Below are 17,813 nucleotides of genomic sequence, written 5' to 3'. Positions count from 1 at the left end.
CTGTGTGGGATGCCGGTGCAGCCCCTCATTGCTGACTCAGGCACCAGGGACTATCGAATAATCGTGGAATTGCTACACTTTGATGCAGTGACATGATTGTTCAGTGACTCCCTGTCTGACATCCCTAGCAAACAGGGAGGATGGCCCTGGACAGTGCTCCCGTTGTCCTTCTCTGCCATCACCGGCAACAGCGCCGCCACTCCCGCCGGGCAGCTGGACAGTCCGTGCTGTCTCCGGTAACAGTGCAGAAGGCAGGTGGGCTGCTGCAGCTTTGCCTCCCTGCCTTCCGCGCCGCTGCTGCTGGGTAAGGATGTTAAATAACGATTCATGGACAAGTCGAGGAGTCGATGGAATTTCCATTGGCTACTCGACTAGTCGATGGGCACTTTCTGCACTTTGAACTGGACAAGGGCTCAAGCAGGGCCTCCTGTGCACTTCAAAACGGGAACTCCGTGTGCAGCCCGGGGCCAGCAGGAAGTTCCACTGACTCGGCTTTACGAGGGTCCTTCCGCTTTGAAAGGCTCAGGGTCCTGGAGGCTCTTGTGCATTTCTGAGTGGAAGCACCTGCATGGAGCCTGGAGTCAGCAGGGGACTCAGACCCCTGGCAATCCCGAGGTCCATGCGGCGCTGCTCCTTTGGAGAACCCCCTTTTCACACCTTTTCCCATGAGCAGGCAGCACCAGCACCACCAGCAGCGCAGAAGGGAGGGTGGCCTGGTGTGGCGGTGCCTCCCTTCCCTCTGCACTGCTGCGGGTAGAGGCTCTGCCTACTAATGAGGAGGCTGGGGGCAGTTATAAGGGGTCAGGTGCCCAACCTGGATGGCAACCCCACCGCCAGCAGCAACGCAGGAGGGAGGGAAGCTGGTCTGATATCGCCACCCTCCCTGCTGTGCCGCTGCTGGCCGTGCCTCTCACTTCTCAGCTGGGCAGCTAGAGAGCGCAGGCACCATGTGCACAAGGCCGCCTGACCCAGCAGAGCCACCCTCCCTTCCGTGCCACTGCTGGGGGCAGCCCTGCCTGCCACACTGACGCTACGTCTAGACGACAGGCTTTTGTCCACAGAAGTTTTGTCGACAGATATTGTCGACAAAGCTTCTGTCAACAAAGAGCATCTAGACTACGTCCAGTTCTGTAGACAGAGCAAGCCGCTTTGTCAACATGACAGTGTAGACGCAAAGGGCAGTGGAGATGCAATAGCGCCTTCTGGCGACAGAACTCTCTCGACAAAAGGCGTTATTCCTCGCAGAATGAGGTTTACAGCTGTCGACAAAACAGCGGAGTTCTGTAGACGTCAACAGAACTCAGCAGCAGTGTAGACGCAGGTATAATTGTGTCGACGAAAGTCCACTTTTGTCGACAGCACCCTGTAGTCTAGACACACCCTGAGTGGCCTGCGAGTGGCCCATGCTGGCAGGACTCCCAGCTGCAAAGTCAGTGCCAGCAGCAGCACAGGAGGAAGGGAGGCCTGGTCTGGTATCTCAGCCCTTCCTTCTGTGCCGCTGCAGGCGGTGGCGCTGCCTTTGGACCTGGGCGGCAGCAGAGCAGCGGCTGCTGTTGTGGGGCCCAGTTCGGAGGGGGCCCCACTGAGCAGCGAGTGAGGGGTGGTCACTGACGGGTCCCCCAGCTCAGAAGTCAACGCCGCCCCAGCAGCAGCGCAGAGGCAGGGTGGCCTGGCATGTTGTTGCCACCGTTCCTTCCGCACTGCTGCTGGCAGGGCTGCCTTCTCCGCTGGGGACCACAGAGCAGGGGCCACAGGGGAGGTGCCCAGCTCGGAGGGCAGCTCCGCTCCCAGCAGCAGCGCAGAAGGAAGGGGGTGTGGCTGCCATTGCATCCTTCCCTCTGCCCCCCTGCTGGGGGCATCGCTCCCTTCCAAGCTGGGTGGCCAGAGCGAGCGGGATCCCAGCTGTGGGGTCAGTGCCAGCAGCAGCAGCAGCGCAGGAGAAGTGGAGGCAGCGATGCCGTTGCCACCCTTCCGTCTGCGCCGCTGCTGGCCAGGTTGGGGGCAGAGAGCAGCTGCCCCTCCAGCCGCCCAGCTGGGGAGGCCAGGAGAGATCAGGGACATTTCTTCTTATTTCCAAACTCCGCCGGGATGGGGACCTGGGGACTGAACACGAAGCCACGGCTGGGAAAGCCCAAACGTCCGGTGCCCCCGTGAGCGACCCTCCTGCCCTCGCCTTGCCGCCCCCTTCTGGGCAGGGACCCCCAGGGGGAGAAACGCTGCACTAGGGGATTCCTCTACGACCCCGAGGGCCACCACGGCCAGGAGTTCCTGGCAGCCCCTTTCCCACCACTTCCACGGAGGAGGCGGCAGGTTCCCAGGGGAGGTTTCCCCAACTCAGAGATCTGCCTGGATGGAGAGTGGAGGAGCAAAGGGAGGGCCTGGCCAGGAACGCCCAGGGCCAGGGCAGGGCTCACACGGCAGCACCCATGGCAGGGAGTGGCCAGAGACTCCTGGGAACCGATGGGTGTGAAAAGAAACCTGCTGCTCAGCCAGGCCCAAAATTCTGTGTCTGCCAGTCACTGGGGCCAGCCCAGATGTATCCAGCCTCCTGCTGACTCTGGAGTCCCTGCTGCCTTCTCCTGCATTGCCTGGAAGAGAAGAAGTGATTCGTGGGGTCCGAGAGATGCTCCCTCGATGCCAAAATCTCCACCCACCTCAGGTGCAGCAAGAGCAGAAGCCAAGTAAAAAAATTGTGAGACTGGTTTAAAATAAAGAGATTGAAGAGAAATAAACCGATCATTGATTGTATGAGCTTTGCTTTCTGGGCCTTAAGCACATGCACGGGTCGGTCTCAGCCATTCCCTGCAAACCAGACAACTTGAAACACTTTTCCCATGACAGCCAAGGGGGAGGCTGCACCCCAGGGCCTGTGGGGACAGAGCGGTGCCAGCAGAGCCCCCTCACTGGGATGCAGCCCACAGGTACAGAAGGGGTGTTTCTGTTGCCTTGATAACAGCCCCTCCAGAGGCAAAGGCCTCCCAGACTTCTGGCTGGAGCAGTCATGCCTAGCTGTCAGAGCACAGCCTGTGGGTCACAGCTGGGGTAACAAGTCCCAGAGCAGCCCAAAGGCCAGTCTCATGGGCTCAGACTTGAAGGTCTAAAGGAACCATCATGGTCATGTGGGTGAGCTCCTGCTCCTTGCAGACCCCAGAACCTCTCCCACCCCTCTGGCCCCAGCCCCACTCGCCCTGGCTGAGTTACTGACACCCCCCACGTCACGGCTCAGCGATATCAAGGGATGGAGAATCCCCCATTACACGACTTGAACCCAGCCCGGGACGCTGCAGAGGGAGGCAGCCGCATCCACCCAACCCCCACGGGCTCTGCCCATCTGACCCCTTGACAAGCCCTTCCCACCCCCACACACGGGGTCAGTCAGAGCAGGCGTGTTCTGGCCGGAGCCCCCAGCCACACGGTGGGGAAAGAATTGTCTGAGCAGCTCAGCACTGGGGAGCCCACGTTTCCCTCTGCGGAGGGCGGGGCAGCCGGTCCAATTCCTCCCACCCATGTCAGTCCAAGGGCCGCCGATGGGAGCTGGCAGCACAAACGCTCCCATTCCCACCCAGTCGCCTGAGCCCCTGTGTCCCTGGGCCCAAGCCCTGGGCTCTGTTGGCTGAGGAGCAGGGACTCCGCATGATCCCAGCTCCATGTTTTATTGGTCTGTAAAGTGCTACCAGGCCATTTGTTGTGTGACCAGAGCGAGGGCTGAGGAGGAAGGTCCGGCCTGGGGCTCACAGCCGGTTGTGCTGGGGGTGTGTGAGGCAGAGGATGCAGGCCAGGCAGAGGCCTAAGAGGGTCTGTCCATGGCCAGAGAGGGGATCCCAAGGAGCGACTGTCTCAAGTTGCAGCTGGGGAGCTCTGGGGTGGGTATTAGGGGAAACGATTTCACTGAGGCTGGTGAAACGCTGGAGCGGGAGGCCTGGGGAGGGGGGGGGAATCTCTGTCCTGAGAGGATTTTAAGGCCAGACCTGACAAAGGCCTGGCTGGGGTGAGTGAGTTGGGCTGGGCCCTGCTCTGAGCAGGAACAGGACGAGCTGACTCCTCAGGGCCCTTCCAGCCCAGTGATTCTAGGACTCTGCACAGGGGCAGAGAGGGGGGTCCCAGGAGAGGTTCCCAGTCGCACCAGGCCTAGAGGCTAGAAGAGGGATGTGGGGGGTGCATTGGGCACTGGAACTAGGACGTGGTTTCTTCTGGGTGTGTGTGTTGCTTTTGCTCACACTCAGCTGAACGGCAACATTTCCATCATCATCATCGTCATCATCAGACTAGTGAACACAACAGCCCCGACCTGCTCCCCGGGGGGATGCTCAAAGGAAGCACCAGAAACCACGTCGGCTGGTCCAGCTGCCCCTGAAACACAGGCCAGGGGTTTAAGATTTTCTACCCGTTAACTCTGCATCCTGTGTCATCAGTGCACACACAGCCCAGCACTGCCTGTGCCCCCCGTCCAAACCCCACCCCACATCTCCCGCAGCCTAGAAACTTCCCCACCCAGACACCCCCATGAGACCAGCTAGTCTCCTATTATCAGTCACCAAACCCCCATGTACCTGAAAAACTGCCAGTCTGTGCTAATATCTGCCCTATATCCCAGACTGCCAGTCTGTGCCCCACACACAGAGCCCCCCCATGCCAGCCCCTCCCCCACATCCCTGACTACCTGCCTGCCTCTGCCCCACATCCCTGACTATCTGCCAGTCTGTGCCCTAGGGAGCCCATCGTTCCAGCACCTATCCCATTTCCGTGACTTCCAGTCTCTGCCCCACACATTGAGCCCCCTTTTCACCTCCTAACCCACATCCCTGACTAACTGTCAGTCTGTGCCCCACAGACAGAGCCCCACCCTCCCCCCTCCACCAGACCTGGTGGTACAGGGTATACGGGGCTATCACGTTACTGGATTTTGAGGGGAGCAACCAGATCACAGTCGCACCCATAGGTGGGGGTGTTGGCCCCAAAAATGGTATAAAAGGGGGCCATGTGGGGTGTTGAATAGAAGCTTACTGTCTTGGGAGAAATATTCTTGTGTTTTTATCACTCATTTCTTTTCTTCCAACATGTCAGAGGCAAAATGATTCCGTGCCTTGAGGGGAGTCATTAAGTAACAGGGGCAACAGAGAAAGATGCTCCCCCTACTACTGGATTTGCAGAAGTTTGTAACTTACTTTATAAAACAGAAATCCACTATATATTTTAGAGAGTTTGCATGTCTGTCTGTCCGTTCATCTGTTTGTGTGTGAGTCTGTTTGTTCAAGAACTCATCCTAAATGGTAAGACCCAGACCCACTCAAATATGGCATGTGCCTTCCTCTGATTCAAGATCAGAGTTTGGTTGTGCCAGGACAATGGGACATATCTGGAATGTGTCAGTTTCTCATCAAATGCAAAGGGATGGGTGTGATACCCCAGAATGAATATGGGGGGAGGAAGGGGAAGTAAATGTCCCTGATCTGGTTCAGAAAAGGGCAACCAAAATGATTCGTGGTTTGGAAGAGGCCCCATATAAAGAGAAAGCAAAAAGACTGGGACTTTCAACCTGGAAAAGAGGAGAGTAACGGGGGATATGATAGAGGTCTATAAAATCATGACAGGTGTGGAAAAAATGAATAAGGAGAAGTTGTTTACTAGTTCCCATAACCTAAGAACTATTAGTCACCAAATTAAATTAATATGTAGCAGGTTTAAGACAAACAAAAGGAAGTTTTTCTTGACACAGTGCACAGTCAACCTGTGGAACTCCTTGCCAGAGGATATTGTGAAGACCAGGAATTTAAGGGTATGTCTTTACTGCAACTTTATTTTGAAATAACTTAGTCCAATTCTACACAGCAGGTAGTTATTTCAAAATTGTTTCAAAATACTGTCAAGCTGGAGGACTTCTTACTCTGACTCCTGTAACTTTCATTGTATGAGGAATAAGGGAAGTTGTAGGGCGAAATCTCTGTTTCAAAATGAGATATGCAGTTCATGTACCTCACTTATTTTGAGTTAAGCCCTGCCGTGAAGATGCACCCTAACACGGTTCAAGAAAGAGCTGGATAAATTCATGGAGGTTAGGTCCTTCAGTACTTATTAGCCAGGATGGGTAGGGATGGGTAGGGACTCTGTTTGCCAGGGGTGGGAATGGGCAACAGGGGAGGGATCCTTTAATGATTCCTTGTTCTGTTCACTCCTTCTGGGGCACCTGGCATTGGCCACTGTCAGCAGACAGGACACTGGGCTGCATGGACCTTTGGTCAGACTCTATATGGCCACTCTTATGTTCTTATGTCATTAAAGAGCCCCCACCCTGCAGCACCCCAAGTATGTCTGCATTGACACATACTTAGCAGCTCAGGTGTCCCGGGTACCTGAATCCAGTCATGAGTTCACAGAGAATCTGAGTCCTGCTTTTGTTCAATAGAATAATCTGAAAGGCAAACACCCCTCCCCTACAAAAAAATACCCAACAGAGCCGTGTTTCTTCAACTTTTTAACACTGAGGAACATCAAACTATGTTTTTGGTATTGAGGAACACTGAGGAACCTTTAAGGGTGGCCATTTTGAATTCTGTTGTTCTCCGTGGCACACCTCCAACTGCCTCGCGGCACCACAGAACACGGTTTAAGAAACACGGCGATAGAGACAACAAAGCCCCACCGCTTTGTGACAACAATCCATTTCACAGACGGGGAGAACACACCAGAGAGCAACCGGACAGGAACAGATGGAAACATTTTATTAAAGCGAATGATTCCCACACAGTTTCTGACACACAAGTTACACAGGGGCTGGGCACGGAGGGGTCCCTGGCCTCTGTTTATCGGAGGCTGGGAATGGGAGACAGGAGAGGGATCACTTTATGATTCCTTCTTCTGTTCACTACCTCTGGGGCACCTGGTATTGGCCACTGCGGGCAGACAGGACACTGGGCAAAATGAGTCTTTGGTCTGTCCCAGCCACTCTGATGTTCTTATGTTCTCTTGTGAGCACCTCTCACTAGCTACTCACAGACAGCTCCCTGCCTGGCTTGTCCCATTCCCAGACACTTACATCTCCCCCGTAACTCAGGCTTAGGGGGCTCACAGTGTCATGCCAGGGATTTTCTGAGCAGCTACAATTTCAGCCAGTGATGTTCAGCGTTGCAATACCCCATCCCCAGTCTACAGCATGTTCCTTGTCTCTAGGTCTACAGTGGAGAGGAAAGTTCCCAGCAGGCAGCAGTTTCAGGAGCTGGGGGCCAGCTGTTTTCCTGATCCCAGCTGACCCCCAGAGTCCCCGAGGCAGGTGGGGGTCTAGTGAGAGGCAGAGCTGTCAGACTGGTCATTGATCTGAACTCTCTTGTGCTTTGTCTGGTGAATTCACAGAGCAGTGCGCGGTGGGATTTGTGCAAAGAGAGATCAGCTTGGCGTGGAGCTCTGGGAGACGGGGGGGTCTCAGCACGGGGGACTTTTTTGAAGGGTCAGCTCATGGTACAGGGGGTTTCACAACTCAGGCAGGGCCTAGAGAGCCTCCCCCCAAGAATGTGCCCAGGGACCCCAAGATTGGGGCAGGGGAAGGGCCTCTAATTTGGTCCCATCGTTTGTCCTGATTTTATCCCTTCCTCTCTGGCTGTGCCAATGGACCCAGATCTCTGGAAATCGCCTCCTGCTGCTGCAGAGCCTCCAGCTTCTCCCCAGCCCTGATTGGTTAATTCTGTGTCCTGTCACCCCCACCTCCGCCTGTCCCTAGCCCCGCTGTTAGTTCTGCCCCTGCCCAGCCCCCACCACTACCCTTCAGGATTTGGCTGCTTCCTGTGGGTGCAGAAGGTTCCTTCTACTTCGCTCCTCTGGATCTGCGAGGGAGAAGATTCTGGGGTCAGAGATATGAGGAGCCAGGGGCTGGGTACAGGGGTGTCCTCCAGGGTCACAGAGATTGGGGGGGGGGGGTGAGGTTAGCGGAGCTGATGTCAGGGAGACAGTCGGAGCTCGGTGTCTGTGTCCCCCACCCAGATCCAGGGTCGGATTCTCTCCCCAGGGAGGGATCCCGGCGGGAAAGTGAAGATCGGGGCCTCGGTTCCAGCATCGATAAATGTCACCTGGCCCCAGTCACAGTCCAGGCAAACCCGGATTCTGCTGGGGGGGCACAGGTGCAGGGCGGTGTGAGGGTCAGTGAGAGCCTGGAACTGGTCCCCCCACCGCCCCACAGCCCAGATCCCGTCCTTAGGACTCAGGCTGATCCATCCCTTCCTGCTAACTGACTCTCTGGCCACCCCCACAGCCCAGAATGGCCCATTCCCCACCTCCACCTCCCAGTAATGTCTCCCTAAGGTGAAGCTCTCACAGCCCAGCACACAGGGCACAGAGACAAATTTCTCCGGGGTGTCGGGCAGTGGCTGCCAAGTGTGTCCCCATCTCACACGTTTCCCATCCTCCGACAGGACGAGGTTGGGATGCGCCGTGTCTGGATCCAGAGTCACATTGGCTGGGGGGGAGAGAATCAGAGCGTGAGGGGCAGAGCTCGGCCCTGGGGGGGTCGATGGCGTCAGGGACAGAATCTGCCCCAGCTGGGCAGTGACTCAGGGACTCTCCTTCCTCCAGGGGCACCCGGCTCTGAGTGGGGAGCAGCCCTGAGGTCTCAGCTAAGCCCAAGGGGCAGCTCACTCCCCAGGCAGGGAGGGGCCGTGACAGAGTCCACGCACCGTGCGCAGGAACAGGGGTGTCTCTGTACCAGTGATGGTTGGCAGGAGGCTGAGTCAGGGGCTGACAGAAGGAAGAGAGGCCCCAGGGAGCTGAGGGGGTCCCAGCGGGGGCTGGGCGGATGGAGAGAGAAGCTGAGCTCACGCGGGGGGAGAGGAAAAGGGGAACAGGACCAGAGCTCTGCTCTCAGCAGCTCCCCAGCTGCCTGCAAAGGGCCCAGGGCTGCCCCTGTCTGTGCCCCGGGCCCTGGTGCTCTGGGGCCTGATCCATCCCTTCCCCCGGCAGAGCAGGGACCCTCCCATGGACTCCTGGGTCCTCTGCAGGGGGCAGGAGAAAGAGCAACATCCCCGAGTGCCCCAGAGTCCATGCTGGGCACAGCCCGTCAGTCACTGCGGGGGAAGGGAGCAAGGGGAGCCCAAGGCCAAGTGGAATTTCGGGTGTGTGAGGGGCTCCAGGTGGGGAGGGCTGAGGCGAGGGTTTTGGATACCAGAGGGGGTACAAGCTGAGGCAGGGAGTTGGGGTGCAGCAATGGCGAAAGGCTGTGGGTTAGCCTTGGCGATGACAGGCTCTGGGTACGGTGTTGGGCTCTGGGCTGGGGCTGTGGGCTTGGGGGCGGGGGCTCAGGAGGAGGAGTTATGGGGCAGGAGATGGCCCCTGGGCTGGGGGAGGGGCTGTTTGTGAAGTCGTTTCCATGGCTGGCTCCTGGCCCATGGTGCTAAGTGGCCTGCCCAGTGCCTGCCTGTCCCGGGGCACCGCACTGCGCCAGGTCCCACATGAGGTTTTCAGGGCGTTTACCTGGTGTTAGGGGCTCCTCCAGTGCATCCGGCAGAGTGTCTGGGGAGGAGAGAGGGAGATTCAGGTTTGCACAGGGAGCACAGAGCCGGGTTGTCATGTGACAGACACACTCAGGCCTCGTTCACTTCCAGCCTTTTGTTGTTCCCTAGGCCCAGGTCCTGCAGAGAACGCTTGCAGGCATCAAAGCCGCTTCCTGGCTTCAAAGCCGCTTCCTGGCATCAAAGCCGCTTTCGGCCCTTTGGTCCCCTGATGCTTGTGGGAGGTGAGGGGTTGTGTGTGAACTCCTGGCTCTCGCCGGGAGCTGCGGGGCTGTTTGCTCAGCGTCTCCACACAGAGCAGCACGACTGGGCCTCCAGAGGCAACAATCAGAATAAGGAGAAAATCACCTTATCCCAGGGGAAACTGAGGCAGGGGAGGTGGGCTCCATGGGTCACATTCACCCAGTGCCAGCAGAGCAGGGCAGGGAGGCTACTTGTGACCCGGTGATCAGTGGCTTCAACAGCTGGGGCTGGGCTTGGCTCTGGCTCACACGGAGTCTCATCATGGTTACAATGGCCCCGGGTGTCTGGTCCAGGGAGCAGCGAGCCAGAGGCCCAGTGTTACATGGCCCACATCCCTCTGTCCCTCCCCCCGCCTCTTCCGCCCTCCCTCCCATCCCTGCCCCTCCCCAGCCCTCTCAGGGACTTGCCTCTCTCCCTCTCCCCACCTCTTCCCTCTGCCCTCTCCATCCCTACTCCCCCCCAGCCCTCTCAGGGACACTCCTTGGGCCTGCAGCTGTTGGGAGGCACAAGGGGCCCCTGTGCTGGAGGGACCCCTCACCATGGGGGAGGGGCTTTCTCCTTCCCTGCAGCCCCTTGGCCCAGACCGGACCAGAGCTCAGGGAGGGGCTGGACCCGGCTCTACCAAACGGCCATTTATTGAGGGGCCTGCGGCTGGGGGGCTGCACCGCCCTGGGGCACCCGCCCTGCAGCCCTCTGGCTGGGAGAGATGCAGGGGCCCAAGCGAAGGGATTTTGCTGAATGTGGCCTGAAGGTTGTGACCATTCGTGAGTCGGGAGTTGATGGGAGACGCCCTCAGGCCGGGCCCGGCGCCTTCTCCTCTCCCTCGGCTTGGCTAGTGGGAAGTGCTGAGAACTGGGACCAGGGTCGTTGCTCTGTCCATGTTTGGAGACTGAACGTGGGTATTTACACCAGGGCTGGGCAAAATACGGGCCAGTGCCACCAAGCCACGGAATCCAGCCCGTGGACCCCCCTGCTGGGAGCCTCAGGCACATGCAGCTGCCGTGGTTTAAAGCTTGGTTCCTGTGGCTCTGGGCTCTGCAGGGAGGGGGAGGCTTCATGTGATCTTCCCACCCCCAGCCCAATCCTCAGCTCCGATTGGCTGGAAACAACCGGCCAATAGAAACTGAGAGTTTGACCTGGGGATAGGGGCAGCACAAGCCTCTTCCCCCTCCCAGAGCTGAGAGCCACATGGAGGGAGCAGTCTGCAGTTTAATGTGATATGGGGCTGCAGCAGGCAGGGAGCCCAGCCTGCCTTGGGGGATGCTGCAGGGCTGCTGGCTGGGAGCTACTTAGGTAAGTGCCTCCCAGCCAGAGCCTGCCTCTGGCACCCCAACCCCTCCTGCGTCCCAACTCAATTCCCTAGGTCACCCTCCAAGCTCTCTGTACCCCCTTCCCCAGGTGACAGTTCCCTCCCAGACTCCGTACCCCGCTCCGACATCCCTTCCCCAGGCCAGAACATTCTCCTGCACCGACATCCCCTCCCTGATCTTGCACCCCAATCCTCTGACCAAGGTCACCACCCCAAACTCCCTTTCAGACCCCACTCCATCTCCTGCACTACAGTCCCTTACTCTGTGCACCCTTCTGCACGCAGCCTCCACCCTAAATCCTGCACCCCCGCCGCAGCAAAGTGCAGCCCTTGGCCACCTTCCAAAATCTTGGAGTGGTCCCCACCAAAAATTATTGTCCCCCCCCTCCACCACCACCTCTGACTGATGCTGATTGGCTCCGCTTGGGCCTGATGAGCCCTGTGCTTGCTATAAGGGAAATGTTTCCCACAATGACCTTCCTCTTAAAGTGCCGCATTCCTGAGTTGTTCTGCAGGACACAGATGTGTTGCCCACGCAAGGGCTGTGTCTAGACTACATGGCTCCATCGATGGAGCCATGTAGATTAGGGTTGTAGGCAAAGGCAAATGAAGCCGTGATTTAAATGATCGCGGCTTCATTTACATTTACATGGCTGCCGCGCTGAGCCGACAAACAGCTGATCAGCTGTTTGTCCGCTCAGCGCTAGTCTGGACGCTCCCCTGCCGACATCAAAGCCCTTTGTCGGCAGCCCCATTATTCCTCGTGGGATGAGGTTTACCGGGGCTGCCAACAAAGAGCTTTGATGTCGGCAGGGGAGCGTCCAGACTAGCGTGCTGAGCCGACAAACAGCTGATCAGCTGTTTGTCAGCTCAGCGCGGCAGCCATGTAAATTTAAAGGAAGCGGTGATCATTTAAATCACAGCTTCATTTGCCTTTGCCAAAAAAACAAATCTACATGGCTCCGTCGACGGAGCCTGTAGTTTAGACATACCCAAGGTGTTTACAGACAGACACCAAATGTGACCTGCCCAGGCCAGGGAGCGATGTCCAGAACCCCCTGCGGAGAAGTGACCCGTGCACATCAGCCTGTGCTGAGCAGTAATGAATCAGAAAAGAGTAACTCAAACATTGCTTGGACAGCCCAAGCCCTAACCATTAGAATTTCCTGTGTGTGCAGTGTGTGAATTATACAAGCCCCTGACTGTTCCTAACACAAAAGTGATTGGAACAGGATTAATCCGGGTATAATGTGCCTGTGCGTTACAGGTCAGATACCATAAGAGATGGTCCTAGCATCACAGGACAGATTATTCATGCCCCTCTATGCCCCAGGAGAAGGGAACTGGGCATGTTTCTTTCTCTCTCTCTTGTTTCCCACTCTCACAGTCACTGTAATAGCAAAGGCTGCTTCTGAACAAATAAGGGTTTGAATTAATCAACCTGAGTGTCTTGAAACCCAAGTCTGTGCCATTCACCCCCCAATTACATAGAAGCATCCTCTAATTATGAACCAATTGACCAGCACCATTCTCCTTCCCTAGTCCCCCAAGGTACCTTTGAACTCTCTCAGCGTCTCCGACAGCGCAATAACTTTCTGGGAGAAACCATGGACTCGCTTTACCAGTTCAGGGGCCATCTCATCTGGCTCCTGGGCCTGCCCCGTCTCACACCTGGAGAGAAACAACGTCCCATGGTGACACTGCCGTGGTTCCCAGCCTTTGGACCCCTTTTCCCTCTATGAAAATTTCACGAACTCCCCTTCCCTGGGGCAGAAAAAAAGAAAAGGAAGAGAAAGCGAAAGAAGTATCAGGCCTAGTCCTTACTTTTAAACTTTCCACAGGCCCCCTGCAGGACCATCGGGACCACCAGGGGTCTGTGGCCCACAGGTTGGGAACCGCTGTGATCCAGCTGTGAGTGACTCAGTCCTTAAGCTCTGGTTTGGGGGTATTTGAATCTCCGCGGCCAACTCACCCCTGGGCCTCCAGGCGCTGAGGGATTGGAGGTTCCCAGAGGAAGGGCTGGAGGAATTTGCCCACTAGGAGCTAGATTGAGACAGAAGCTCCCCCCTCCTCCACTCATTCCACACAGGTCTCCAAACAGCCCTCGGGCGGGAAAGACCCTGAATCCCTGCTGCCCTGGGCTGAATGGTGCCCAGGGCCCAGCAGGGACAGGCCCATGTCCCACCCCTCAGTCCTGGGGCAGCCCATCCCCAGGGAGGTGACATGGTAGAATATACCACAGGCCAGTCTGCGCCTTTCCCTGGGTAACTGCAGAGTCGCCTCTAAAAGGGCGAGGGCCTCAGGGTTAAATGAGTCAGATTTGAATCCCAAATGTGACCTTCCTGCTGTGGAGCCCTGGGGAGAGGCAGCGAAAAATTCACTGCCCAGTGTTTCCCCAGCGCTGTGAGGTGTGTGAGAACCACCGACCTGCTCAAGGTGCTTCTGACGTCCTGGGGAGAGGGAGAGAGAGAGAGAGAGTTTCAGTCCCACCTGACACACACTGTGAATTCCAAGGGAGGGATTTTGTGAGTGAGGGGAAACTAGACGTTTCCTGGCCCCAGGGCCATGGATCCCTGAGCGAATGGGGCTTTGCCATCTCTAGCCTCTCTGTGCCTGTGGGTCTGCACAAAACAACAATTCCCATGCCAGGAGGGCGCACACGGAGCTGGCCTGTGACCTCTGACTCCTGTGCCCACCTGTTAGGGGCTGTCCTGTCTCTGTGGTGGGATCCGGGGAATTTCCCCTCAGTCTCACCTGCAGGAATTCACTTGCCGGCTTCTGACACTTCCCCTCCAGCTCCCGGATCCGCTCGCTGAGACGGGAAATCTGCTCCGAGAGTTTGGTGACAGTGTCGGTCCCTGCCTTCACGATCATCTCGTGCAGCTTCTCCAGCTGGGCCAGCAGAAGTCGCTCGTGTTCCTGCAGGAACTGCCGCAGGCGCTGAAACTCGGCCACAATCCTCTGCTGCTCGACTCGTGTCCTTTTCTGGAAGAAAAAGAACCAAAGGAAGAACATCAGCACCACTGATACAGGGACATGGATGGAGCCTGGGGCCATTCACAGAGCACTGAGTGTGCAGGGGAGAATCTCTTTGCAAATTCTAAGTCACTGGACAGTGAACAGTCTCCTGTGATTACTAGAGAGAGAATTTTCTCACGTCTTCCTGTTTGGCCCCAGAATCTCATAAAGGACGTTTTTGTGTCCGACGTGCTCTGGATCATGAGTGGCTCATGGCCTCCATGACACCGAGCCAAAGCAGCAGGGAGCAGGACTCAGCACTAGCCCTTGGTGATATTTTCTGCGTTACATTTTTTTTCCTGGGAAGATGCAGATTTGTCACCAAAGACACATTTCATGAATTACTGGCGATGTCACCGGTTGTTGTGCTGCAGAAAGAAATACATGGCAAATCCAAATATTGGCTTAATTTTTCTAGATTTGTAAAGTCTGACTTGTTTTTGAAACTATTCTTGTGTTTTATAACAGTATTTTTCAGGAAAGGGTCAAGTTGAAACAAAACATTTTTATTTTTTCCCCCAAAATTTCATTTGACTCAGCAAAAAATCAAATATGTGATTGGCTAATCATTTGTAAAATAATTTTTCGTTCCACCTATTTTTGTAATGTCCTGCCAGTGAAAAAGATCAGGCGTTCAGTGCTGGCCTTACCATGAGGCAAACTGAGGCGGTCACCTCAGGTGCCAGACTATGTGTGTTTGTGGGGGGCACCGCTAGGATCGAGAGTGTAGAAAATTGTGTCTGCTGCTGGTGCATATGTAGACAGCAGAGCAGTCCCATGGGAGGAGTAGAACAGGAAGAAGGCAGAACTGAGAACTTTCAAAGTTTCGGCCCAAGTGAGGAGGCATGGGGGCATGGTTTGAGCTGCCCGCCTCAGGTGCCAAAATGTTGTGGGCCGGCCCTGCAGGCATTTGCTCTGCTCTATTCACAGCCATGTTCACAGAGACAGGTGGGAAGCTCATGATACCACCTACATGCTTTGTTAGCCTATAAAGTGCTACCAGACTACATGTTGTGTTTTAAGTTTACCCTGTTACAGACTAACTTGGCTACCCCGGAAGCTTCTGTTTACAGAGTATGTGGCAGTGGTTTCTACCCTGTGGTTTTTGTGCCCCGGGGGCAATGGACCATAGCAGCAAAAGACTTAGACTGAAAAACAACTGGACAGAGTTCAGCTGTTCACACAGAGTCGATTTTCAAAGGGGTCAAAGAATCTCCCGTTGACATTTCCAAAGGGGTCCACAAATGCACAGAGGGTTGAAGCGGCTGGTTTAGGGCCCAACCCTAAGGAGGGATTCTGCTAAAACAATGAATTGTGATTTCTGGGTTCTCATTCCCTGGCTGATCACGAGAAACCATAATCCAGTCCCTAGATTGTCCTGGCCCCTCCTTAGTGTCTGATTCAGGATTAGCTGCCCCTGGCTCGTTACAATGGCAGGGTAATAACGCCGGGCACCTACCAGGTACTCCTGGCTGGTCTCCTCCCTGCTCACTTTCAGTCCCTGCAGCTTTTCTCTCTCGGCTCTCAGAGTCTGCAGATGGGCCTGGAGCCTTTCCTGGAGACGCAGAAACATTTCATGTGACTAAGCAAAACATCAAATGTGAGATTTGCTAATAATTTAAAAAGATAATTTTTGGTGCAACCCATTTCTTTAATGTCCTGCCAGCGAAGATTTTTAGGTTTTTAATTTTGTTTCTGTTGTTGTTAGTTTCAGGATAAGACTGGGGGGAGCTGGTCCAGCACAACCACACACTATACTCACGACTGCAGGGCTCGGCAGGTGTATGGGATCGGAGACACAGAGTCACAGTAACAGACACTGGGAGTGTTTTCAGAGTGTTTGAAATTGTCTGCCCTTGTTACAGTAGGGAGCTGGGGTCACATACTCAGAGGCTGCATGCGCGGGGGTGGGGGGAGATCGCAGGGGAGGTTGCTGGAGGAGAGGAGGGACACCATGAGCATCAGGGACCTCCAGAAAGACAGGGTTGCATGGGGGGAGGAGGAGGGACTCAGCCAGGCAGGTACAGAGTAGAAATCCGGCCTGGCAGCCACTGGTGATGACCTAGCTCTGGCGATTGCAGGTGTTTGCAAACACCCCTCAGTGCCCCTCCTCTGTTCCCACCGCTGGTTCTTTCTTTACCCACCTGCTGCTGGTTGTGTGCATAAGGCTGTGGCTGGGGCTAGGAGCTCTCTCTGGCTGGCTTGTCCAATGGATGCCCAGCCCCACGGGGCCCCAATTGCTCCCTGGGACCCGGGGAGGCCGGTGCTATAGACACCAATGCATTCTACTCACTACCAGTTATTGCCATTGCCATGAACGTCAGCATGGACACGTGGTGGGCACAAGGTTCCCCCACTGAGTCTAGAGAGATAAATCCCAAAGAGAAATCTGCACAACTGGGCTCAGGAGAGGTGGGGGGGGGGGGGGAGGAGGCTGGGCACAGGCTGGCTAGCCCTTTCAAGGAAGGAGCTCTTAGCAGGGTCCCTGTAAGCCGGGCCCTTGGGCAGCCAGCCAGGAGAGATTCCAGTGCTGCCCAGTTGATTAGCAGAGCGCCCAGTCACCCACAGCTGGCAGCAGGTGTTTATGTGGGTGGTGCACAGCCACACATGCCTTGGTGCACACAACAAAATTTATTCCACACACAGAAATGTACAATTTTAGAAGGAACATTAGTTGTCAGACCTGCTAGTAACATAGTCAATTCTCCTCCCCAGGAAGGGACAATGAAGGGCAGAGTGAGGGGTTGTGGGATACAACCTGGCCTGGGGTAGGTCAAACAGAGGCCCATGGAAAGCCAGACAGAGGAGACCCTGGATCTTGTTCAGGATGATAAGAGCAAACTCCAGTCTCAAAGTCCTGAGAGTCCTGGCTGGGAGAGCAGGGCTGTTACTAGCCAAAAAAAAAATACCACTGTGGGTCTTTTTTGGGAAACTGAGGCAGGGCTGCCCCATGCCACAAGGGGCCCTCAGACTGTCCCTGCTTCCTGCAGTCCCACACCCTTGATCCTATCAGCTAAATTCCCAGGGCGGGTGCTGCTCTCCTGTACTCCCCAAAAGTCCCACGAGGGCAGGAATCGCAATTGGCATTTCCCTACCTGGAATTCTTCAGCAGCTTCCTCGGCAGGAATCACGGTGTGATCCTGGTGCCTCTTGGATTTGTCGCACACCACACAGATGGGGATTTCATCCTCTCTGCAGAAGAGTTTGAGAGGCTCCTGGTGTTTCTCACACAGTCTCTCTGGGGCTGGTTCCCTCTCTGCCTGCAACCTGAGTGCTCTGGCTGCCTCCACAATACTCCTCAGCTGCCTGTTCGGCCTGAGGTTCCCCTGGGGAAAGGTCCGTCTGCACTGGGGGCAGGAGACGCCTGCGGTGAGCCCCCCACAGCACTGGGCGATGCAGGCTCGGCAGAAGCTGTGATCACAGTCGAGAGACACTGGATCGTTGAAATAATCCAGGCAAATGGAACAGGTCACTTCATCCTGGAGCATCTTTACTGGATTCACAGCAGCCATGGCTTCTGGTACAGGGGAGACCAGAGAGTTTAGTTTCACTTCCTTCTGCTCAGAAATGGGTGGGTTGAGCTTTCTATCATTAGGTGTTGCCTTCCTGGGTGTGTTCTTATGTTCTTTCTTTTTTCAGATTGTACAGGGTCTTTGAATGAAGCGTGATGAGTCCAGACTGTTCATAACTCCTCCGAAACATCTGCCAGGCCCCAAACTTGGGACTAGGCACTCAGGGTGCGTCTATAGGGC

The 17,813-nt window shown here is 55.8% G+C and overlaps 1 protein-coding gene across 2 annotated transcripts; it reads right to left on the bottom strand.

Moving 5' to 3' along the window:
• Window positions 1-5,561: 5,561 nt before the first annotated feature.
• On the bottom strand, window positions 5,562-17,611 carry LOC102452907 (zinc finger protein RFP-like). Of its 2 annotated transcripts, XM_089770484.1 has the most exons (7): window positions 17,157-17,611; window positions 15,521-15,616; window positions 13,798-14,028; window positions 13,471-13,493; window positions 12,599-12,714; window positions 9,454-9,492; window positions 5,566-8,443 (listed from the first exon to the last, which is right to left on the bottom strand). In XM_089770484.1, the coding sequence occupies exons 1-7, from the start codon at window positions 17,571-17,573 to the stop codon at window positions 7,929-7,931; spliced, it is 1,437 nt and encodes a 478-aa protein (XP_089626610.1). In that variant the 5' UTR covers window positions 17,574-17,611; the 3' UTR covers window positions 5,566-7,928. The 2 variants fall into 2 exon arrangements, with proteins under 2 accessions (XP_089626611.1, XP_089626610.1); XM_089770485.1 differs by lacking the exon at window positions 15,521-15,616 and having other exon boundaries at window positions 5,562-8,443.
• Window positions 17,612-17,813: the final 202 nt, after the last annotated feature.

The sequence above is a fragment of the Pelodiscus sinensis genome, chromosome 19 (genome assembly GCF_052426305.1).
Source record: "Pelodiscus sinensis isolate ZL-2025 chromosome 19, ASM5242630v1, whole genome shotgun sequence".
NCBI lineage: Eukaryota > Metazoa > Chordata > Testudines > Trionychidae > Pelodiscus > Pelodiscus sinensis.
This window is presented reverse-complemented; position numbering and strand designations above follow the sequence as displayed.

Coding starts and splice junctions, on each gene's coding strand:
- LOC102452907 (XM_089770484.1), bottom strand. CDS start 17,573: ATGGCTGCTGTGAATCCAGTAAAGATGCTCCAGGATGAAGTGACCTGT. Junction 12,715..13,470: donor GTCAGAAGCACCTTGAGCAG/GTCGGTGGTTCT, acceptor GTTTCTCTCCAG/GTGTGAGACGGGGCAGGCCC. Junction 9,493..12,598: donor GACGCTGAGAGAGTTCAAAG/GTACCTTGGGGG, acceptor TCTCCTCCCCAG/ACACTCTGCCGGATGCACTG.